Raw genomic sequence first — 24,301 nt, forward strand, 5'->3', positions numbered from 1 at the left:
GGCCACACCCTTTCCAAGCTCAGTGCTCTTGTACTAGGCGACAGTGGAGAAATTATGGTTCCCAACTCTGAGCAGTTAGGCCACTTCTGTTTCACCACTTCAGGTTTGGAGCTTCATAAAGCAACAGCTTAGAGCAGAAGATTTCAGCCTTCTTTTTATCCAACACCAGTCCAGCTCCCAGTTTCATATAGGGTATCTAACTCCAGTTTCCCTGCACAGAGTTATTTCCACCAGCTCCTGAACCCAGAGTCTAGCTGTATATTTCCTTTCTATTTTAGTCCCTGGAAATATTTATCTTGTTCTTGGATATACCTACATCGTTTTTTATTTTTTAAATTTGTAATTGCTGCATTTGGAGCAGGGGGGAGCCAGAAGCAGAATAAACAGAATCATAATAATAACAGCTAACATTTGTTGAAGACTTACTATGTGCCAATTCTGTTGGTTTTTCTCATTAAATCCTCTCAACAATCTATTGAGATAGGTTCTATTATTATACATCCATTTCCTAAGTGAAAAAACAGAGGCATGAGGCCAATAAGCAATCTTCCTAAGATCACCAATTAATAAAAACCGAGAGTCAAACCACATATCTGATTCCAGACACCATGCTCCTAACCAGTGCTCAGGCTTCCATCCTGACCAGAATGCTCTTTATAATTTTAATTCTTTTTCTTTTTCTACTTAACTGTGAACATGTTGCAAGATTTTAATTGATGAAAAGGAAGTAGAGCCATATTCTAGGTAGAAAATAGCATTGTCAGCCTCACGTTTTATTTAGTTTAGGCCTATACCTAAAATCAGAAACACAGTTTTCAATACCTCTCTTTTACCCAGAGCCCATCCCACTTTCCCTGGGCTCCAAGCACTTGGTGCTTGCCCTTAGATACCCAGGACCAGCCTTACAGGCTTTCCTCTGGCTCTTCACCATCCTTGCTCTACCTTAGTATACAATGCCCAGGAAAGGATCTTATGAAGGTGTTCATACAAAGTACTTCAGGAGACTTTTGTTTTCCAGAAAGAGAAATAAATGTTTTAGAAAGGGTTACTGAAGCTACTGCTTAGCTACCTAATATACTTATTGACTTTTCTTCCTAGTTTTACTATGCAATTTTAAAACACGGGATCTTTAATGAGGAGATGGACTGAGAGAATAAAAGGAGTCCATGAACATGAAATGATTAGAAAGCAATACGTTGAGAAAAAATCAATATTCATTGATCGGAAAATTGTCATTTCTTTCCTTTTAATATTATTCAAAGTCACGACCCGGAAAAATCTGTAATTGCTAATTCAGAGAGAATTACAATGTGGGCTCTCAGGATTGAACCCTTCCTAACCAACTTCAGAGCTTACAAATATTTGCTATGATGAATAAGTAGAGCTAAGCCTGAAGAAGAAGAGGTACAACTTGTGAGTGGAGGTAGAGAGACTAGTTGGGAGGCAATACAAAGTCTAAGAAAGATAAAATCTAAACTTGAGTTGTGGCAGCAGGAAATGAAAAGGAAAGGCATTTATGAGATATTACTGAGGAAGAAAAGACCAACTTTGATAACATTATGTGGATGGAAAGTGAATCAAGTATTTAGGTTCCAAACTTTAGAGAAAGAGACTTTAGTGGTGGCATTAACAGATGCAGAAGCATGGAAAAACTGCAGATTTAAGGCAACAGATGGATTTAGTTTGATATATATGACTTTGAAGTGTCAGCAAGACACTCAAAAGGAGATATTCAGCAGATAGCAAAATTAGGGTCTGAGAACTAAAGGATATAAAGAGAAAAATCGCACATATGAAAGCATCCAGTACAAAGCCTGGACCCCATACACCATCTGCTTCAGCCAGACCAAAACATCTGTAGTTCTCCAAGAGGCAGCTCTCTCCCATCTCCACCTCTAAACAAACTTTCCTATAAAGCCAGACACCTTACTTCACACCTGGTTAACTTCTTGTCGTCTTTCAGAATGCTCAGGTATCATTTTCCCAAACTCCACTCATTTCCACCAAGAGGGACAGTACCTAGGTCTTCCCTCTCTATACACGAGTAGCTAATTTTTAGCACCACACTAAAAATAGCAGGCACTTGAAAGACTGAAAGAACAGACTTGGCGTGTGCTCAACACAAGCTTTGGAAGGAATTGTATCCTCTTAGAGGTGACTGCTAAAGAAATGAACTTGGATGAGATTTCCAAGGAGAAAAAAGAAAACGAATAGGTCCTAAATATGGGTAATCATTGTGGAACATCTTCATCTAGAGAGAAGTTCTCGAAAATTCTTCTCGACTTCTTTCAGTCCTAAATACCTCAGTTGTAACACAGGGATCATTATTCCTACCTCACAGGTTGTCGTGAAGATTGAGAGAGCATATATAAAGCACCACCTAGTATAAAGTCCAGCATTCAATTAATGTTCCCAAATTCAATGTGAAAACATGTTAGAGTGGCTGTTTTTTTGCAACTTTGCTAACTGCTATACCCTGAAAAGCAATCCAGCTGAGAAAAATAATGGCCATTTGAGAAAGGGAGGCTAGACTTGTCATTCTCCATAGAGCAGAGTTTTTTCAATCTCGACACTATTGTTAATCTTGACTGGATAATTCTTTCGTTGCAGGGGGCTTCCTGAGCATTACAGGGTGTTTTAATAGATGAGAACTGCTACTCCAGAGCTAACTGAAATTCTCACAAAAGCCTAAATCCTTTCCCTGACATCTACGAATATCTCATAAATTTATTTGTTACCCACTGACTTACATTAATTTAATCTTAGACTTTATCAGTCATTTTTCCTAAAAGTTAACCAAAGCTGGTAGCTAGCCCTCTGAACTGTCAAACAAGTCATCATAGATAACGCACACAATCTAACCACTCAGTGCATTATCACACTGTGACCTTTAAAGCCAAACTAATATAATGAAGGTAGGAACAGCCAATCCCAAAACATCTTTACGAAATTAAGAGATTTGATTTGTTCCAGTACTTGAGTGTTTAATCTTTTAATTTCAAGTCTACAGGTGACATTAACTAATATACAAAATGAGTTTTAGTTGCCTAAAGTCTTTACAAGTTTTAAATAGCCACTAATGACATATAAAATACATTATGTATTTAAGAATTACTTTGTATCATATGCCTACATATTTGCAACAACATTGTTATAATCAACAACCACAAAAAAAATAATAATAAATAAATAAATAAATAAATAAAACAGAAGCAAAACTAGTAGAGAAAAACTGAATTAACAAGTCACTAGGATTTTTGGATAAATACTTTTAAGTTAGTAAGTGTAGCATGGTAATTAAGCATACAGACATAGAATCAGACTACCTAGATTAAAATCACAACCCCATAACTTACTGGACAGGTAACCTTGATAAATTACTTAATCTCTCTATGCCTGTTTCCTCTTTGGTAGTGTTGCTGTGAGATTGAATGAGTTAAAAAAAAAAAAAAAGGTAAAATACTGAAATAGTGTCTAGAACATATATACTTAAGTATTAGACATTCTTTATCACTAGTTTTAAGGATGCATAGGCAGAGACGTATATCTTGGGTGGTTGTATAAAAGTAGGCACAGTAGAGCCAAACAACAATGAACTTGCACCCACATGCTCTGGGTTCATATTTCAGTTCCTTAACTGTTACATTTGGGCTTCGATTTCCTTATCTATACAATAGGAAAGCATTTTAAAAATGAATTAGCATAAGGAAATCTAAGGGCAGTATGTTTAGTAGGATAGTAGGGAAAAGTTGCATCTGTCTTCCACTTTGGTAGAGGAAACTTTGTGAAGGAGATGCCCTTTAAGTAAATACTCTTAGAATGAGCTGAATAGGGAAAGCACATACCTTGAACCCAGATAGGTCTGAGTCAAAAGTCTCTGCTTTACTCTATAGTTTGAAAACTTAAAATAAAAATGAACATCTTGAGTTGTTAAAAAAAAAAAATGTTTACTTTCTTCCTATGAGGTAGGCACACTAACCCTCAGAGGGTAGTAGAAATACACTAAAGGCAGGGATTTAGTCATCATCCATTCAAAACAGTATGAACACACCACCAAGCCTGTAAGTGACCTTTTCTTTTCAATTATGAATGATTTATTTTTTTGGAGGTAAAGAAGTATGATGTTGGAAGAAATGAGATTTGTATAATCAGAGTGTCCCAACAGTTTTAAATCAATTTGATATGTCTATTTTTAGAAAAATCACTGCCTTCCAAGGAACGTTGCAAAATCATCAAGGACTGTGCACACTGCACTTTATATTTATTGGAAGGAATATTTAACAAACAACTTCTTATAAAGTTGCAACATCAATCACATGTGAGGCAGGTGTTAGGCGTACAACTGTCCCCACTGCTGCCAAAGAGTTAAAAGGTAAAAAGAAAAATCGGCCTTTCCTATTCATTCAGCCAAACACTGCCCCCGCCAAGCCTCGGAGGCTGGGTCTGGGTCCCTGGCAGTCTTCAAAGGTCCCAGCACACGGACTGTGTAAGAAAAATAAGGTCAAGTCGCCCTTCCGCGACATTTTACGAAAAATTCCCAAGAATTCTGTCTTTGCCCCCAGAGCAATCGCTGGACCTCCTCCTCGTTAACCCCCAAGGAAAAGGAGATGACCGCGTGTGACTTTGCTCCGGTTCGGCCAGGTCCTTCGGGGTCTCACCAGCCCAGCTGAGGAGTGCTCCCACGTGGCGCCTGCCCACAGCCGGCTCGGCCACCCTCAGGCGACGCTCTGATTGGTCAAGGGCGGCCGGAGCCGCTCCAAAGATGAGGCGACTCCGCCAAACTGGGCGGGCACCCGGCGAGAGGTCGCAGCCGTGCAGGCAGCTCCCCGAGCAGCGGGTCCTGCGCATTGGCCACACGCCGGGAGTGAGGGCACCACCCAGCGCCGGGACTATGCAACTACATGCGGTCCCTGGTTAGCAGCAGGCGCCGTAACCCTCCACCCTACGTAGGGTAGCGCTCACCTCAGCGCTCGCGGCGCCTCCACCTTCAGCTTTTTGGGCTTCGGCTCCTCCTCAGTCGCAGCCATCTTCGCGATCCCACCCCACTTAGGCTCCAGCGTGCGCCCCACCCCTTCAGCTATCTAGCCCTGCCCCTTCCCTGTCTCACCGCCTCCTTTTTTACAAACCCCGCCCTCCAGACTCTTCCCAGTCCATGCCTCTCCCACCCACAGTCATTGGCTCTACCCCTCGGCTCGACCCATTGGCTAATACATACATTCCTGATCCCGCCCATCAGACTATAGGGGGACCCCAGACTGAGTTAGGCTGCGGATTAACGCCTGAGTCCAGATAGTGCGAAATCCCCTCCCCGTTCTTCTAGATTCTGGGTGCGCTAAACGATTTATATTCTAAACCTCAAGAAACGCATTTCTTCTCATTCAACGTCTTCCCGCTTATTTAATATTTCCAAATCTGTAGATCTAGTTGGTTCTTTTGAAGCTGTTAGTCAGGCAATGTACTGGACACTCGAACTGTGGGGTCCTCACTGCCTTCTCAACTGTCTCAGCCTTGGTCCGGAGAGGACCCGGCGCCGAATCACTGACAGACCCTGGTGTCGGGGTGAGTGTGAGGGGCGAGGAGTCTGCTGTCAGCTTACAGCTCGACAACTGGGGAGTAAGCTAAATAGTTGGGGCTCCGGACTTCAGCATGAGCTGCAGGAGCGTCTCCAGTGCTGTGGGCCGGCACTGCGCCTCCCTCGGCCTTCCGGGCTTTCTTGCCAGCAGGGCCGGAAGGGAACGGTGCACCTGCCTCCCAGTGTTCTCAGGCCGCAAGACCGAGAGGTTCAAGCTCATTGGGGCCACTCTTCGTTCTCTGGCGCAGGGGAAGAGGTCTTGTCACCCACAGTGAGCTGGAGTACCGATGACTCCAGGCTTTTTTGTAGAGCAAAACCCCTGACTGATCTGAGCTGATGTCTTGTCTGGGGTGGGGAATACAGAGAGGAGGGCGTTGCAGTTTTTCAGAAGAGAGTGAATATGGAAAAGTAATGAGCGATGTGGCAGGTTGGGGAGGAATTTTGTGGAACTTGGGAGATATGAAGTTTGAAATAGTGGTTTAAAGAAATGATAGAAAGATTAAAGGGGAGGGGGGAGGAGCATGGGAAGTAAACCGGAGATTTTCGAGGTAAGAACCAAAACAAGTTTCATATAATAGGGTAAGAAGTATTCATTTTGTTTTGGGGAATGTTATCAGTGACATGAAATGCTGCAAGGGTCAAAGTCTGAGAATAGGTTGTTGGATTTGATGATTAGGAAGTTAAGGGGCCATTTGAGAGAGCTCCTTTAATAGAGTCAGTTACTGAGGAGAGAGCAAGTACAGACTTAATCCTTCCTTTGGAGCGTGAAGCGAAAAATTGCTGAGGATGACAAGATTCCTTAAGAGTTTGAGATTTGTTTGTTTTAAAGAATACAGGACACATTATGTTTTGGTACAACAAGCAAGTAACCAGTGTATAAGAGTAAAGATTTAAGAAAGAAGTGATAAAGACCGAGGAAGAGAGGGAAGGGAATGCCATCAGAATTAAAAGTGGAGGAATTAGTTTTGGAAAGAAGGAGGACACTCTCAATTGAAACCATAGCAAAAGTAGAAGAATAAGGTAAATGAAGAATTACCTGAAACTTACATATCTTTAAGAAAGCTCTCTTTGCGATAAGGTTAGCTTTTCCTAGTGGATCTTAGGATTTTTACAGTGTTTCTAAACATTCACGATAATACACTGTTGGAGCTCCTTACAGACTAGATATTTTTATGTAGCTCAATAATATCTCAATTCATGGGTAGCTAGTGATATTTTGAGGGAGAGAGTGGAATTCTCTCTCCCTCTTCAAATGACCTTCCCTCCTATTACACACAGAAAATAAAAGCCAACTTCCTGCAACCAACTACAGACCTCTTTTGCTTAAAGAGGAAAAAGTGTTCCTTCTTATGAAAGGCAAATCCTTTCACCTAGTCCCCCAATACTATCCTCCTACTGTCTCAAGGGTCTTCTTTTTTTCAGTATTCCCTCTCCTACATTATCAGCCTTTCCCCCTCTACCCACACCTTTCATTCAGCATTTAAAAATATCTTTCTTAACTTTATGAACTACTGCCATTTATTCTCCTGTCTTTTCATCCCCTTCAGAGCTGGAGTTCTTAAATGCATCATCCACTCACCTTATCTCTGTTTTTCTCACTTCTTGCTATTTATTTCTCAACTCACTGCTGTATATTCCACTCATACTACCACTGAAACTACTTTTACCATGATCACTGATGTCTTCTATGTGTTAAATCATGTATTCTCCGTGGGGACAAAAATTGCCTCTTATGAAGCAAAAAAAAAAAAAAAAAAAAATCATACTCTATATATAAAAACCATAGATATATCTACAGTACATAAAGGTATATATAGATATGTATTATGTAGTATTAAAATTATCTGAGGGAGAGAAATGATTGAAGGATAATTTGAAAAAGCCCTTTTAGCAGGTAGTAATAAAAAGAAAGTTAAGTAACTGTTAAATAGACATTTTCAGTTCTTGTAGCTTGAATTCTTTGTGTCATATAAAATGTTTAGTACTCCACTCTTCTAGCAACACACTAATACACTCTAGTTACTAGAAAGCATTACCCTCACCCTCCTTTTTTATCCCTCTTCAGCCAAATCTTATCAGTTTTTTTTTTAGGCCCACTTACTTAACCTAGCTGCTACTCAAATGTTGGAGTTCCTCAAAAAGAACAAACTAATCAAAAACAGACAAATATAGAGGACAATCTTGTGATAGCAAGAGGGGAGGGAATGTTGGGGAGCTGAGAGAATGGGGTGAAGGGTTAAAGAAGTACAAATTAGAAGCTTATATATGGTCACAGGGATAGGGAGCACAGCATAGGGAATGCAGTTATCATTAATGGCTAGGTGGAGAGCCAGAGGAGAGAAAGAGCAATTAGGGGGATCGTTTTATAAACTATAAAAATGTCTAATAAAGGTACAGTATACTTGAAGCTAATAAAATAATTTTTTCTTAACCATTGGAATTTCTTCCACAGGCTCTCTTCTACTATGCACAGTCTCTCATTGTAGTTTTAGTCTTCCGATAGTTACAGTTTCCATTAACAAAAAATCATGATTACTCACAAATCTATCTCCAACTTGACTTCTCTCTAAAGCACCAGGCCTATATATACAATAATCTTTTGAATATATCCATTTGGGTCAAATATATCCAGAATTGGGTCAGAATTTTCCCTCTCCACCCTCCTCCTTATTCTTTCTTCTAGCCAGAATGTTTCCCTCATCTTTTCATTTTACTTCCTACTGTAAATACTCTAGTTCAGGTCACCACAATCACACGTCTCTCAACTGATGTCACAATACCTAGTTGCCCTATTATGCAAATTCCACAGTGCAATCTTTCTTAAAACTGGAATTGGATTGTATGAATCTCCTGCATAAAACCATAGAAAAATGATTTTACATTGCCCTCAAAGTGAACCAATCTCTGCTTATCTCATTCTCTAGTCTCATCTCTCCACTTCCTTCAACCTTCTAAAGTTGCCAAATTTGTACCAGATTTCTTTGTCTTTTGTTCTTTCTCCCCTCAAAGCTTCGTGAATTTCTACAGCACACTGTGTTTCCCCTATCAAAATAGGAATTACACCTTAATGTACTAAGTTGTTTGCTGCCTTTGTTGAACTCTAAACACTGTAAGTTCAGGGACTCTTAATTTGTGCACCCTTGTATCCCCATTGCTTAATATATAAAACATATTCACACTACTTGTATAAATAAATGGTCAAAATATTGACTGAGAATCAGGAGAGTTATATTTTTTTTCTGGTCGCATTCTCTCACTTTGTATATGCACCTCTTGCCTCCCATGCCTGTGTTCTGTTACATACAGAAAGAACACATTTTATTTCTTTAGACACTATTTTCTAAGGATATTGTGACTACTTTGAGTGTGTTGCTTATGAATCATGAGTATGTTCAATATTTGATAAAGGTGATTTATGAAGTATGTAAGCTGCAGTCAAAGCTCTGATGGAACTGCCTCTGAATACTTTCTCAAACAGCTTTAAAATAAGCTGGGGGAATTCTGACTCAAAAGTCACTAAGAACAAAAAGATAGTTGTGATGGTGAGTGTGTAGCTTTCTCAAGAAGTTAATTCAAATAGTAAACGAGGTAACCACAGTTACTAAAAGGTTAAGTAATTGAAGAAACAGGCTGCATGTGGTATTTACATAATTGTTATATGTGTCAGGCCCTTGGCCATAATATGAATAGAAGAAGTAAGCTCTTTTTTCCTACAATAAAAGGTTAAGATGGGTTTTAAAGCTAAGCACTGTTGAAAGCTACAAGTGGTATTATACTTTCATCTCAGCACTAAGGATAACAACAATAAATCCAGATGGCCAGTTTAACTTACTGTATTCTGAGACCTGAACTACTGCCAATGAAAACAACTTTGATGGAAACTTTTCCTGGAAAGAATTTTTCACCAGCTTAAGAGGATGAGTAAGAATCTGGCTTCTAAAAATACACTAAGAAGTCACTGACTTCAAGAACAGGCAGCTCTTTTAGAGTGTATTATAGCAATGGTGTGCTACAGATCCTGTGAACTAAACTTTCTACAGGATGAGTGATTGAGAAAGATAATGAATGTCAGCTTTTTTAAGTAGAATTTCTGCTTTAAATAATTTATTAGAACACATTTTGGCTTCTAACAGGAAAGGTATCCTCCAACTCTTCCTCTTAATTATAAGCTCAAACAGCATATTTGCTGCCCAATCCAATGTAACATGTAAAATTAATTTTTGCAGAGGATGCTATATTCAATAGCTGGCTCACATGAAGTGCGCAAATTAGGGTCTCATTGAATTTATTACAGTGTTCCGCTTTAAACCACACTATTTCAGATGACGTAGTTATTCTAAGGAAAGGTATCAATATAAATTTAGTTTCAGATCTTTCTGGATATCCTGTTTCATTTAAAAGAAAACTATCAGCAGAGGTTATATCAGTAGGTTCTGTATAGCAAGTCTTTGTATTCCAATGGCTGTTTTAACACCCAAATAAAAATGTAAGGCTAACACAAAGCAAATGTACTGTACAAAGCATCTGACTAGATAAAGTAGAAAAATTTAGCAGGTTTCAGGTATTAATCTAGAAAAATTTAGTAGGTTCAAAGATGTTAGGGCTTATTGCTGCCAACTCAAGTTGATTGCTTGCTAAACAGTTGGCTTTAAACAAAGAAATATTGTTTCTAATAAATAGGAACCCTAAACTATTAACAGCATTCATAACCTTATTAATACAGTAATTACTAAAACACATCTTAGTAATTAGTATTATTTACTTGATAGCTATTGAACATTGGCTAAATGGGAAGGAGAAATTATCACTAATCTAAATGTCAGCTGTTTTCATAAAATGACTTCCTCTAAAAAAACAGATGAGGTTGATGTCATTGTTTTCTGTGTCAATAGAATTGAATGAATCCATTCTGGAAAGTCTTCTTTTCTTCTTTGACATATAGCTACATGCATAGAAACTGTATTCATAGGTTTTAAATTCTTTCTCCTTAGGCTACATTTATCATATAGTACTATCATTTTGAATGAATGGACCACTATACTAAACACGTGATACTGATGTTATCCATATAAAAGAGCAAGTTAAAGTAATTAGATATTTTTCCACTGTCTCCCATATTGCAAAACAGTAAACTTTTTTATTTGAAGCATAACTAATCCTCAGAAAAGTATACAAGTCATAACAAAGTCCAATGAATTATCCCTAAATGAACACAGCTTGTAACCATATTTAGATCAAGAAATATTACCAGCACCTTAGAAGACCACCCCAATCCCCTTCTCAGTTACTACCCCCACTTTCCTCCATAAAATAAATCATTTGATCTTTCAAGCATAGTTTTACTTGTTCTAGAACTTTATATAAATAAAATCGTATTGCATGTATTTTTTTGTGTCTGTCTTTGTTCAATACTGATTTTGTAAGATTCATCCATATTTGTTTCATGTAGCAATAGTTTACTAATTTCATTTCTGTATGATATTTTCTAATACACTACCATTTTTCCATGTACTATTAATAAACATTTGAGTTGTTACAGGTTTTCACTGTTACAAATGAACTTTTATACATATTTTTGGTGCACATAGTAACATTTTTTGTTTAATCCACCTGGGAATGGATTTGTGTGTCATAAGGTATTAAGAATACTGTTTTTAAATTGAGGTATAATTCACATACCATAAGACTCACCGTTTTATAGTGTACAATTTAGTAGTTTTTAGTATATTCACAAAGTCGTGTAACCATCGTCTCTTTTCAGAAGATTTTTATCACCTCAAAAAGAAATGCCAAACATAACCAGCAACTCCCCATTCCTACCCCTCTACCCAGCCCCTAGCAACCACTTATCTACTTTCTATCTCTATGGATTTGAATATTCTGGACATTTCATATAAATTAAGTCATATACTAGGTGACCTTTTGTGGCTAGCTTCTTTTCACTTAGTATAATCTTTTCAAAGTTGGTCGATGTTGTAGCATGTATTAGTTCTTCATTCCTTTTTATGGTTGAGTAATAGTCCATTGTTTGGATATTTACTATTTATCCATTCATTAGTTGATAAACATTTGGGTTGTTTCCACTTTTTTTGCTATTATGAATTAATGCTGAGAGATGCATGTATAGACATGTTTCCAGTTCTCTTGGGTATATACCCAGAGGTAGAATTGCTAAGTCATTTGGTAATTCTGTAACTTTTTTGAGAACTCAGACTGTTTTCTACCACAGTTGTACCAATTTACATTCCTGCCAGCAATTATGAGGGTTCCAGTTTCTCCACATTCTTAGCAACACTTACTGTCTGCCTCTTGATTATATCTAGCCTAGTAGGCAGGGAATGTTATTTCATTGTGATTTTGATTTATATTTTTAAAAAATGTTCAGCATTTTTTCATGTGCTTATTGGCTGTTTATATGTACAAGAAATATCTTTTCAAATTCTTTGCCCATTTTTTTTTATTGGGTTATTTGTCTTTTTATTTTTGAGTTTTAGAGTTCTTTATGTATTCTCGGTAGTAGGCCCTTGTAAAATAAATGGTTTGCCAATATTTTCTCATTCTTTGGGTTGATTTTTTCTTTCCTGATAATGTCCATTGAAGCACAGAAATTTTTTATTCTGATACAAGTCTAGGTTATCTTTTTTTCTTTTATTGCTGTGCTTTTGGTATCATATCTAAAAAAAAACATTTTCTAATACAGGGTCATGAAGATTTAGGCATATGTTTTTTCAAGTTTTATAGTTTTAGCTTTGTATTTAGACCTTCAATACATCTTGTGTTGATGTTATATTGTGTGAGGTAGAGATCCAGGTTCATTCTTTTGCATATGGAAATCCAGTTGTCACAGCATCTTTTGTTGAAAAGACTATTCTCTCCCCCAGCAAATGGCCTTGGCACTCTTTAAAACTCAGTTGACCATATACATAAAGATTAATTTCAGAACTCTCAGTTCCAGTCCATTGATCTATATGTTTATCCTTGTGCCAGTACCACACAGTACCTTTGTAATAAGTTTTGAAATAAGGAAGTGTGACTTCCAAGGCTTTTCGGTGTGTTTTTTTTTTTTTTTCAAAATTGTTTTGACTTTTCTTGGTCTCTTTTATCTCCATGTGAATTTTATGATTAGCCTGTCAGTTTTTACAAAAAAAGCAAAGTTGCTGGCATTTTAATAGGAATTGCATTGAATCTGTAGATTAGTTTGGGGAGTAATGCCATCTTAACAATATTACATCTTACAATCCATGAACATGAAATGTCTTCCCATTTTTTAGGTCTTTTAAATTTCTTTCAATGATGTTCTGTAATATTCAGTGTATAAGTTTTGCACTTTTATTAAATTTAATCCTAAATTTTTTCATACTTTTGTTACTCATAAATGGAATTGTTTTCTCAAATTTTATTTTCAGATTATTCATTGCTAATGTTTAGCAATACAGTGTTTTTAAATTTATCTTGTATCCTGCAACCTTGCTGCTCATTTTTATTAGCTCTAATTGTGTGTGCGTGCGTGCGTGCATGCGCATGTGCTAGTTTTAATTCTTTCCAATTTGTTTCATTTTCTTGCCAAATTGGTTTGGCTAGAACCGTTAGTTGAATAGAAGTGGTAAGAGTGGACATCATTGTTCTCAATGTTAAGAGGAAAGCGTTTCATCTTTAACCATTAAATATGATGTTAGCTATGGAATTTTCATAGTTGCTTTTGATCAGGTTGAGGAAGTTTCTGGAAGTGTCTTTCTATTCCTAGTTTGTGAAGGGTTTTTTTTTATCATAGAAGGGTGTTGGATTTTGCCAAATGATTTTCTGTACCTTTTGGAATTATGTTTTTGTCTTTTATGATGATTGTGTATTATGTTGATTGATTTTCATGTGTTGCACCAGCCTTGCATTTTTGGAATAAATTCTACTTGGTTTATAGTTCACATCTTTTTTATACATTGCTGGATTCAGTTGCTAGTATTTTGCTCAAAATGTTTGCCTCTACATTCTTAAGTGATAACGGTCTATAGTTTCTTGTATTGCTTTTGTCTGATTTTGGTGTCAAGATAATACAAGGGTACATTTTGATGTATACTAAATTTAAACTTTTTTTCCCCAGAAAATGATCCACAGTCTATTTCTCATAAACTGTTCCGGTGACATATTTCTAGAGAAGCACTGGAAGAGTGTTGTGAGCCAGTCTGTCTGTGATTATTTCTTTGAAGCTCAAGAGAAAGCTGCTGATGTTGAAAATGTGCCACCTGTCATTTCAACACCTCACCACTACCTCATCAGTATCTACCGGGATAAGCTCTTCTTTGTCTCTGTCATACAGACTGAAGTGCCACCTCTCTTTGTAATTGAGTTCTTACATCGAGTTGCTGACACTTTTCAGGTTGGTTTTTCATCAACTCTTTTGAACTTAATGTACCCAAATTAGTTGGAGATGGGACACATTATTATATTTTTTAATTACCCAGCTTTTGGTATGCTCTCTCTTCTTTCTTTTCTACTAAGCATAATTCATAAACCCTTTTTTGTAGGATGTACAATAGCACACTTGACTGCTCCACTCACTGTTTAGGAGAACTGAACAGCCTCATAGTCATGAAGCCTTATTTTTCATATGTATTACAGATTATGTCATCAGGAAATAGTAGTGCCCTCCACATAAAATTCTCTAAGTGGTCCCAAGATTTTTATTGGTTAAAAAGTCTTCTAATATTTACATTTCATTATTTTCTCTTGTATTGCCAAATATACCAAATAATTTAAAATTTATCTGTGTGTGTGGAACACCAAATCAGGGCAAAGGAAGTTTATAGTTCACATTCTAATTTAATGTTTCAATGTACTTTCTGGCATGATATGTAATAGTAATTCAATCAATCTAAAAACATTAAGAAAATATTGAGGAATAGTATATAGAACTACCAAGTGGTTTTTTTCCTGTTTTAACATTCATCTTAAACAATGAATTATTCTACTGTAAGTTTATCTTTCATAACAAAGTATTTAGCCAGCCTTTCTTCATGCCTTCCATTGTGCAATATTATGTACATTTTGTTAGGACTACTTTGGTGAGTGTTCGGAGGCTGCAATTAAGGATAATGTGGTCATAGTATATGAGCTCTTGGAAGAAATGTTAGACAATGGATTCCCACTGGCTACTGAATCAAACATTTTGAAAGAACTGATTAAACCACCAACAATTCTACGTTCTGTCGTCAACTCTATTACAGGTAAAGTGAAAACATACTTTATTAGGACTGAGCAATTAAAACTTTATAAACAACTCAGTGTTGCATACAATCTGTCAGATTATTAAAGTAGTCCAATTGGCTAGAATTAAAGTTAGTAATAATGTTAAAATGGGTAGTATACTTCTTTTTCTTGAGAAGAAGCTAGGTTGTAAATGATAAGGAGCTTTTGTTTATTACTTTTTTATTATAGGTTTTCTACAAGACCACAACAACATTATTACTATTATTTAATACTAAATAATAAGACTAAATAAATTATTCCAGTTAATCCTAAAGAAGCCAATATTGTGATGTTAACTAAACTCATTGTAGTAATCATTTATATACATAAATCACTACATTGTATACCTTAAACTTAACACAATGTTATATGTGAATTATAACTTAATAAAGCTGGAAAAAATGAAAATAAAAAATAGCATTACTAAACTGACATTATCTTGCTACCCTACAATTACTAAAGTATGGAAAATTTAAAACTCTATACCACATAATATGTGCTATCTCCTCCCAACTCTGTTTTATACATGTAAAAAATGTAATAAAACAAAAAGATAGGAAATTAGTCTGTGAAATTTCTTGCTTTGTGGGCCTTGTACTTGTGTTTTAAGTTTCCAATTTTGGTTTAATTCTTCAGTAGAGCTAGAAATTAGGTACAGTCAGATGACAATATTTTTTTTGAAATTATTAAAGACTTCTAGAAGAAGATTTCTATGAAATGTTACATGCCACATCAGTTACACTGTCCACCATTGTAAATGCCTCTCCAAGTTCACTGACCTAAAAATGGGGTTAGAGAGGCATGTAAGAAAATGATTCCATAGCTCTTATTCATCCTCTAAACAAGGCTAAGTGTCAGGAGAAATTCAAGGAAAGATAAGATGAATTGTCTGTGCTCCTAAAACTTACACTCTGGGTTGGGGACTAGAAAACAAATTAAAATACATAAATAACAGTATAAGATTTTTTAAAGCAATTTCATACTTTATAGATGATATAGTCACACTAGAAAGTGTTGTTTTTGTTAAGCATGTACTACTTTTCAATTGGAAATATAAATTAGCCAAAATGTTAAATATATCATAGCTCAAGGATATATGTTTTAGACAACCAGGTTTACTTTCAGACCTATACCAATTTACCAGGAAATTAGCCAGCTATTGAACATTAGCTGTATTGTAACCAGATGGGTATGCTGACCTTGAAATGGAGAAAGGCCAGAGTATATTCTTCATTCCAGTTACTCCTCTGAGGCCTACTTGGCAACATCTCATGTAGAATCTAAGCTGAATACCAAAGGTCCTAGTTATCACTATGTATTTTCACTGGAGACATTTTTATCAGCAGAAGGTTTTGAAACAACCAGCCTCTTTTTTCATCAGTGGCAGCAGGATGAGATTCTGTTGAGCCAGCTAAAATTAGGTTAGGTCACTGTTAACACACAGGAAGCAAAAGATAAGTAAATGAATTTAACCTGGTTTGGCAGATAGAGGACCACATGGCCTATTTCTGTCTTCTAGAAATTTGATCATGTTGGTATGGATATGTCCCCAGCAATTCTGGAACAGTCCACAAATTTAATGAAGAAAACCCCAAACATTAAAGAAGCTGCTAAAGCATTCTTTTTTTTTTTTCTTTTTCTTTTTTTCTGTTAATAGCTCTTCTGATGATCATTTTATGCATTAGCTTTGCGTTTTCTTTTTCTGGGTTCTAGGCAGTAGTAATGTTGGGGACACACTCCCCACTGGGCAGCTATCCAATATCCCGTGGCGCCGAGCAGGAGTAAAATACACAAATAATGAAGCCTATTTTGATGTCGTTGAAGAAATAGATGCAATTATAGACAAATCAGGTAATTGTGTGCATGTGGTCTTATTTGGGGAAAAAACAGTTCAGTTGACATAAGCTGAATAGAAAATTGAAATCCCTTGGCAGTATGATTTCAGAGGAAAGGCATTTGTTTTCTAATTGTTTAAAAATCTGTTTATTTTGCCCAGAAATTATATATAATTTTCATAACCACTAGTTGAGATCTGCCAAACCTTGTAAATCAGATCTTATGCTGTCTTACATTACATACCTCTCCCTCTTGCCATTTATTCATTCCAACATTTTATATCTATCATACACCATACTTTTGCTACCACTCTTTGTGCAGTACTTCTAGTAAAGACCCCAGACAAAACAACAGTACTCTATTAGAATCATACTTTTTTAAAAAAACATGTAGTCCAGCCCTCACATTTTATACATAAGAAAACTGAAGTTCAGAAGGGTTAAGTAGTCTGCTCAAGATAACACAGCTAGTTGGTATGTGAAAATGAGTTGTTGTGAATTATAGCCAATATCTTTTTCTTCAGTAAGTGCCCTTTTCATTATAAAATTCCATCGTACAGAATAATAGCTATATTATTACAGAATAATGGCTCCTATTTCTTAAAATAGGTTGCTTAGTCCATTTTGTGAGAAACTTGCTTCATTTTTAAATTCTGTTAAAAATATTTTAACTTCATATCCAGCAGTCTTACAGGTTTGACTCTATATTTAGACAAGTTTAATTTTCCTTAGAATTATCATATTCCAGCCAGAGTTAGGTATGGGCCATGGCACTCAGTGAAGAAACTGTCTGAACTGGTGTAATGGACCTCTGTCCACTGACCAGTTAATGTGCAAAGCTTCAAGTATGTTTGACACCCAGGAGGTATCTCCATTACTTCAAATATAGTGGTAGCTCTAGTAAAGATGCAGATTTCAGTGATGTTAACAGCCTTTTCTTTCTCTCTTCAGGATCTACAGTCTTTGCAGAAATTCAGGGGGTCATCGATGCTTGTATTAAGCTATCTGGAATGCCTGACCTTTCCCTTTCTTTCATGGTAGGTTTTTTTTGTTCTCCTGTTCTGTAGTTCCTTGCATGAAGTACTAAATGAAATGATAACTACTGAGACACATTTGTATCTTAGATTGCAAAAAATTATCTAAGAAATTTTCTTTGCACAACCTCCCAAGAAAATAGCTTACATGATGAGTATGGTCTTTACAGAAAGGATGAGGAGAGATCTTTGCCTAGGTGTGCTAGACGTAGCTTAAATGGCTGGCTGGCTTCTGCAAATCTGCATTGTTATTTTTACTGAATTATTTGCTTTGCTGATGTGAAAGTGCACTGATCTTTTGCATCATTTTGGACTCAGCATGACACACTACTAAGAACAATCAAGAGAACCGAGTTCTGGTGCTGTCCTGCCACTTGAGTTCTTTGAAACTCAGTTTTTTGTTTTTTGTTTTTTTATCTATAAAATGGAAATAATACTACTTATATTTTCTACCTCGCAGTTTATTAAAATTCAAATAAAATTAAGATATATAAAAATTTACAAACTTTTAAAGAATTGTGAAATTATGAGGTTATATTGATGTAGTCATAGTTAAAAACTCTTAGATGACTGCTTTATCTTTAGGGAGCATCTTTAGGGAGCATATTAATTTCTCATAATATGAGTAGAGTTGCCATATTCATTATACTTTGTGAATATCGCTGTGTTCTGTTTTCCTGGCAGAACCCAAGGCTTCTAGATGATGTCAGCTTCCACCCCTGCATCCGGTTCAAGCGCTGGGAATCTGAAAGAGTTTTGTCATTTATTCCTCCAGATGGAAATTTCCGACTCATATCATACCGTGTCAGCTCACAAAAGTATGTTGATGCATCAAGCAGATACTGCCATCAAATATCAATGTGCCGGGTAGAACTGACTTGTCCCTGTTTTATTCTTACAGTTGGATACTTGAATTCATCATTGCTCCCGTTAGCCATGGTTCACCTAGAGAACCAAGAACTAGTGAAACTATGTGTCTAAAATAATCAGTGTACCTCGAATCTAAGAGTGTCATGTAAATTGTAGTAAATGAGACTACAGTAAAATATGTACCTGAGAGCAAGCATCTGAGACTGTGTATAACTTGGGCAAAACCATGAACCTACCTCATAATTTTACTGTAGTCTGTAGACTTCAGCTAAAAGGAGACAGATCTACCTACAGCTTCCCAAGACATCCCTCAACTAACTGGCTTCAAGTTACTCTTCTCTGCACTAAGGTGTAAATGAATGATTTAGTGTTGTGAACTGTAGCTGGTTTGTCCCTTGAAAAATATCAAAAGTTATTTGGTTAACATCAGGACAGGACTGAACGCGAAGTAATTGTTTCTTGGCTCTTACCATATAGGAACTGTTTTATTTAGTTCATATCATTTTAAATTATCTTTCTGTGGTATATTAATTTCCTGTCTTTAAACCAGGGCTATTTGCCCCTAATTGTTTATACTAGTTAAGCTTCAGATTTCTATCTTGATTTGTATACTTATTGCTCAGAAATTGTGTAATTCTTAGTGCAGTGGTACCTGAACACTGTGCTATGCTCACCACCTCCCCATACCCCAACCCCTGATGCAGATGCAGAGTCTGCATTTCTGGAGTTATAGGGCCCTATAGTGGAGTTAAAGGCAGGGTAGGATACTCTAGTGTGAGATTCTCAAAAGCTACCTCCTGAGCCGTCTCATGTCATTAATTGGTATGTTTGTGCTTTTGTGTTTTTCTTTATCTTTTTAGTCTAGTGGCAATACCAGTGTATGTGAAACATAGCATCAGCTTTAAGGAGAACAGTTCTTGTGGCAGATTTGATATTACAATTGGACCAAAACAGAATATGGGAAAAACTATTGAAGGAATCACAGTGACAGTTCACATGCCAAAAGTTGTGCTGAATATGAACCTGACACCAACACAAGGCAGCTATACATTTGATCCAGTTACCAAGGTACAACTACCTCAAATCAAGAGTGAGCAAGTGTTTCTGCAACCTTTATTTTGTGATTTGGTCAGAGGGAGGGTAGAGGGAAGATTTTAGTGTCTTGGTTAAAACTAGTTTCTAACAAAACCTAGAGAGCACACTGTGCTGTGCTTCTGCCACTGACTGTGAAGGGTTCCTGCATCTGCTACTGTGTGTAACAATACAAAAGACTCATTCTGTACTTCAGAATGCTTTTACTAATCCATCGATAATTCAGAGACCCACTCATTTTCTAATGAGGAAGAAGATATGAAAGCTTTTTTTTAAAAGTATTATGTGGATATAAAAAGATATTATAATGGTCTATTGTTAAATTTTCTGTAGGAATTGATCATTAAGACCTTTCTCTTCCTTTTTAATTTAAAGGCATTGTTTCATACTTTTCCATAGTGGGTATTGGCTAGGAAAGCTGCTTCCCCACCCTTTGATAAATGTGCCTCTATCGGGATTTTTTAGAGAAACTATAAAAAATGATTTTCTTTTAGCTTCCTGCTTGGGTGAAAAATATTCTTTTCAACACTAGAGTCATTGAGCTGCCTGAAAAATGAAAAGGCATATTCTTAAAGAAAAGTCACAGAATGTTAAAAATCATCTAACCCAGTTCTAAGTAGTCGAGGAAACTCCCCAGAGACCACCCAGGGCTGAGAAGTGAAGGGGGCTCCAGATCCCTGGCCCTTCACCCCAGCTTCAACTATAATAGCTTCACTTTCTCATCTGTTACTGAGTTTCCACACTAAAGATTTCATTTGAACAAAGGGTACCATAGCTAAACATTTTTAAAAAATACCAGTTTAGGTCAGTCTTCTCATTTTATAGAAAAATAAACTGAGGCCCAGACAGAAACAATGAAGGTAGTATAATGGAAAGGACATTTAAAATCAAATAGACTTAGGTTTGATCAAACCCAGTCTTGTCACTAACCAGCTGTGTGATCTTGAGTGAGTCATTTGACCTCAGAGCCTTAATTTCCTCATTTGTAAAAAGAAGACAAAATCTAAATCACAGACTGCTATGAGATAACATGCAAATAGTGCTAAGCACAGTGCATATTATATCCAAAAGTAGATGTTCATTCTCTATTCACTCTCCATTCAAAGTCACAGAATTAATTAGTGGTAAATTCAATGAATATCCCAGGTCTCATTTCCAAGACACTGTGCTTCATTTTGTACAGAAGTTTATGGTGTCTTTAAACCTTGTCTTCGAACATTTGTCTTTATTAAATGGTTAAGGTTGTTTTTGTTTTTTTAATGTCTTTTTAAGGTACTAACATGGGATGTGGGGAAAATTACTCCACAAAAGCTCCCAAGTCTTAAAGGACTGGTAAATTTACAGTCTGGAGCACCCAAGCCAGAAGAGAATCCAAGCCTCAACATACAGTTCAAGATCCAGCAGCTTGCCATTTCGGGTAAGAATAAGTTTCACTTGTGTTTAAGAGTAATTAAACTGAGGTCAATGACTAGACGCTTAGAAGAGTAGTATTTATTCTCTAGAAAAAGCAACAGCTCCAGTTTGCCTTTCACACTGTATATGGAGCCAACCTCTCAGCTACAGTGATTTTGGAGAACACCCTATTTCACACAGCTTCCCTTCACCGTCTCCCACCCCTCATTCAAGCACTAAAGAAGGCATCATTCATACTCACAGAAAGTGGAATTATCCTTAAAAGATATTCCTTGCCCACATGGGAATCTGAACTAAAATCATATCCCCACAGTGCTATAATTTGTGAATGGTAAAGGGACATGGCTTCCAAATGATGGAAGGGACACTGGTTAATGTCAAATTTACTCTGTAGTGCTCATTGCTAAACAAATATTGTATTGGTGTGACCAGAATAATAATTATCCCTTTCCTCACTTATTTTTTTTGACAGGCTTAAAAGTAAACCGCTTGGACATGTATGGGGAGAAATATAAGCCATTTAAAGGAGTCAAATATGTCACAAAAGCTGGAAAGTTCCAAGTGAGGACATGAGAAGAGGCCAAAATTTCTCAAGATCGTCTGTTTTCAAGTGTTTAATTAAAGTTTATTACGATTAGGTACCAAGTGGGTGGGAACACATATTCTAGTTAAAGTATTTGGGTGGAGCTATGCACCACTAACAGAGTTGCTTAGTAATCAACATAGGGTTCTTAAGGAGCTTTAAAGCTAAGGTAACTTTTGAATGACTTGGCTTATTTTGTATCTTTTCACTTAGGAAGATTTTGGAGGTGATTTTGGAGGCTGCACATTTTAACAGTAAAGGCAGAGGCTACAGTGTTAAGTTCTCTCCTAAAACAAGTAAACTGGTCTCAGCCAGCAGGAAGTTTTCTTAATCTGTAATATGATGTATCAAGTGCAGCTAAATGTCACACCTGATTTTAGCCATCCCAAGTCAGCATCTGTCCCAACAGAAGAAATTCCCCCCACTCCAAGAAGTTTACAAAAAAACAAACAAAACAAAAACAAAAAAACTGCCTCTTCAAGTGTTTGCCTTATTCAGCTTTTCACTTGTGCCATTAAGCAAGCACTGTAGCAAAAGCCACTTACACATGGCTCTGGCCAGGAGCACTGATGCTCCAAGCTCCATTCTCACTGTACTCGGTATTATATTTTTTATAAATAAGATTTTTATGTAAAGCTCAGATTTTGATTTACCGGGACCTTGCTGCAGTTAGTACCATCTCAGTTTTGTGCCATCAGTTCAGCTGTTCAATAGCACAGTAAAAACCATTTGTATCAAAGGGGCAAATGCTTTATTAAGATAATAAAAGGGAACACTACTAGTTTTAGGAAGTTATTGCAAGTACGAGCATTTGAGATTTTTAAGCAAATTAAAGAAGTAAAAGAGATTAAGTGAACTTTGCCATCTTCATGTTTTATAAAGCTTATGCAACACCAATTAAATCATAGTTAGCCTAAAGGCCTTATGCCCTAGTTCAGCAAAAGGAGGAACACATGCCTGCGTATTCACCTCTTTTTTCCTGTTCTTAAGGGCTTGAATTTGCCTGCATACCTTGTCTTCAGGGGGAGCTTCCTTTTCATATTGTGTGCTTCCCAAGGCTATATGCAATAGATTCCTTCCTGGAACTATTGTAATTGTCACTGGAGTACTTAAAATGCCTATACTGTACTGACAGGGTACGTTGAAGTACATTATACTGAGGCAGAAACAAAATCCTTGGTAACACTGATGAAACTATTAATCATCGTGGTCAGCAAGTCAGTCTCCGGTTGTATCATTTTACTCAACTTTATTGGCTTAGAAGTCCTTGCCCAGTTATTCTGCTTCATTAGACATGAAGAATGGAAAAAGGCTGAAAGTTAAATACAAGTGTGTGTTCTTTATGTTTCCCTCTTGTTTGTACTTATGCTATTAGTTTTCTTCTTATGACTCCATTCTTTTCATTTTCCTCAGCTTATAACTCCCTTTCCCTTATCATGCTAAAGATAGCCTTGACACTCATCCCATTCTGCTGTCAAGGACTAGTGGTTGGTGCTGGTACAGGGAGCCCACTTTACAGTAACATTCTTACCTTTGCCTGCCTAGGACACACAGCATGCCTTTCATCTTAGAGGAAAGGTCGCTTACTGCAACTTTGAAATTTCTAGGGTAACCAGTATCAGCTTGGCAGCTAAAATCAAGTTGTTGTCAAATATTTATTCCCTTTGCTTAAGATTGGTTACCCACTTCAATTGCTTTTCATATTTAATGTCTTACTCTTCAGAGTTCATACTTCAAATAGCAATCAGTACTTTTGCTTTTACTTCTACAAATCCCTAATCAGCCATCTGTACCTGGACTATCCAGTTTTCTTTCTCTGCTGTCTTCTCTTATAAACAAGCAGATTGTATGCCAAGAGTCCCATGCCTCTAGCAATTTCTGCTAAAACTTCCAAGTAGATAATTTCACTTTATAATTAAATTATTGTATTTATTAATTTGATTGAATCCAGTAAACTAGCTCTGGCTATACTATCAATAAAAGATGAAACCAACAAGTTGATTTTTTAGCTTGACTATTGATTGAGCATTCTCAGATGGGGCATGCCTCACTGTCAGAGCAGGCAGAACATGATCAGATAATTGTTTTGTATTATGAGGTGTGACGGTTGCTGTAAAGCACTTCCAAGTGCTCCTCCTCTCTTAACCTCAGTATGGTAACAGTCATGTATATATTCTCTAATCATCACCGTTCTGGCCAAAGACTGATCAAAGCTTCTTCTCCCTAATACCACCACCGCCTATTAATAACAAACATCCATCAATACTTAACATTAGAATATTTTTCAAGCACAGAATTCTAGCTAATCCCAGAATAGCTGTTTTCTAAATTCTTAAAGGAGTATCTCTCAAGAGCAAATGAAGTAGATGTTCATTTTCTGCTGAAGGAGTCACCATTTTATTCAAAGGGGATTCATGTGATGGTTCACTCCTTAAGTGCTGCTACAGAAGAACCCTTGTAAGATGCTGGTCTTATTGTCCTCAGAGTCATACAATTTGAGAAAACTGCTAAGTTCTAATATAGCAGGAAAGCAGCACCAGTGAACATAGGCTGAGTTGCAAAAATGAGACCATGAATACTGTTTTCAGATATTCCTTAGTTAATTCAGTAGCCTTGACTATTCCCTTTTAACTTAAAACAGACTTAAATCTGCCTCCCTACT

General features: G+C 36.7%; 2 protein-coding genes across 3 annotated transcripts in view; one reads left to right on the forward strand and one right to left on the reverse strand.

The window, feature by feature from the left end:
• Positions 1–5,075, reverse strand: part of ADK (adenosine kinase) — a 448,271-nt gene extending 443,196 nt beyond the window's left edge. Inside the window, exon 1 of one of the 2 annotated variants that reach the window (XM_016130815.2) lies at positions 4,963–5,075. In XM_016130815.2, coding sequence (XP_015986301.1) covers positions 4,963–5,027 — 65 coding nt within the window. In that variant the 5' untranslated portion in view covers positions 5,028–5,075. The remainder of the gene's footprint in view (positions 1–4,962) is intronic. The other variant, XM_036223569.1, reaches the window with a different exon arrangement.
• A 275-nt stretch (positions 5,076–5,350) lies between these two features.
• AP3M1 (adaptor related protein complex 3 subunit mu 1) lies at positions 5,351–23,632 on the forward strand. Its single transcript, XM_016130824.2, has 9 exons — positions 5,351–5,559; positions 13,668–13,943; positions 14,619–14,790; positions 16,526–16,663; positions 17,599–17,684; positions 18,366–18,499; positions 19,412–19,619; positions 20,916–21,060; positions 21,529–23,632. Exons 2-9 carry the CDS (start codon positions 13,671–13,673, stop codon positions 21,627–21,629), a joined length of 1,257 nt encoding a protein of 418 aa, XP_015986310.1. The 5' UTR covers positions 5,351–5,559; positions 13,668–13,670; the 3' UTR covers positions 21,630–23,632.
• Positions 23,633–24,301: the final 669 nt, after the last annotated feature.

The sequence above is a fragment of the Rousettus aegyptiacus genome, unplaced genomic scaffold (assembly GCF_014176215.1).
Source record: "Rousettus aegyptiacus isolate mRouAeg1 unplaced genomic scaffold, mRouAeg1.p scaffold_m13_p_6, whole genome shotgun sequence".
Classification (NCBI taxonomy): Eukaryota; Metazoa; Chordata; class Mammalia; order Chiroptera; family Pteropodidae; genus Rousettus; species Rousettus aegyptiacus.

What these genes read in the sequence shown, in the direction of transcription:
- AP3M1 (XM_016130824.2), top strand. Translation starts at nt 13,671, where the DNA reads ATGATCCACAGTCTATTTCTCATAAACTGTTCCGGTGACATATTTCTA. An exon ending in TACCGTGTCAGCTCACAAAA is followed by an intron (nt 18,500 to 19,411) that starts GTATGTTGATGC and finishes TTATCTTTTTAG; the next exon opens with TCTAGTGGCAATACCAGTGT. An exon ending in CCAGCAGCTTGCCATTTCGG is followed by an intron (nt 21,061 to 21,528) that starts GTAAGAATAAGT and finishes TTTTTTTGACAG; the next exon opens with GCTTAAAAGTAAACCGCTTG.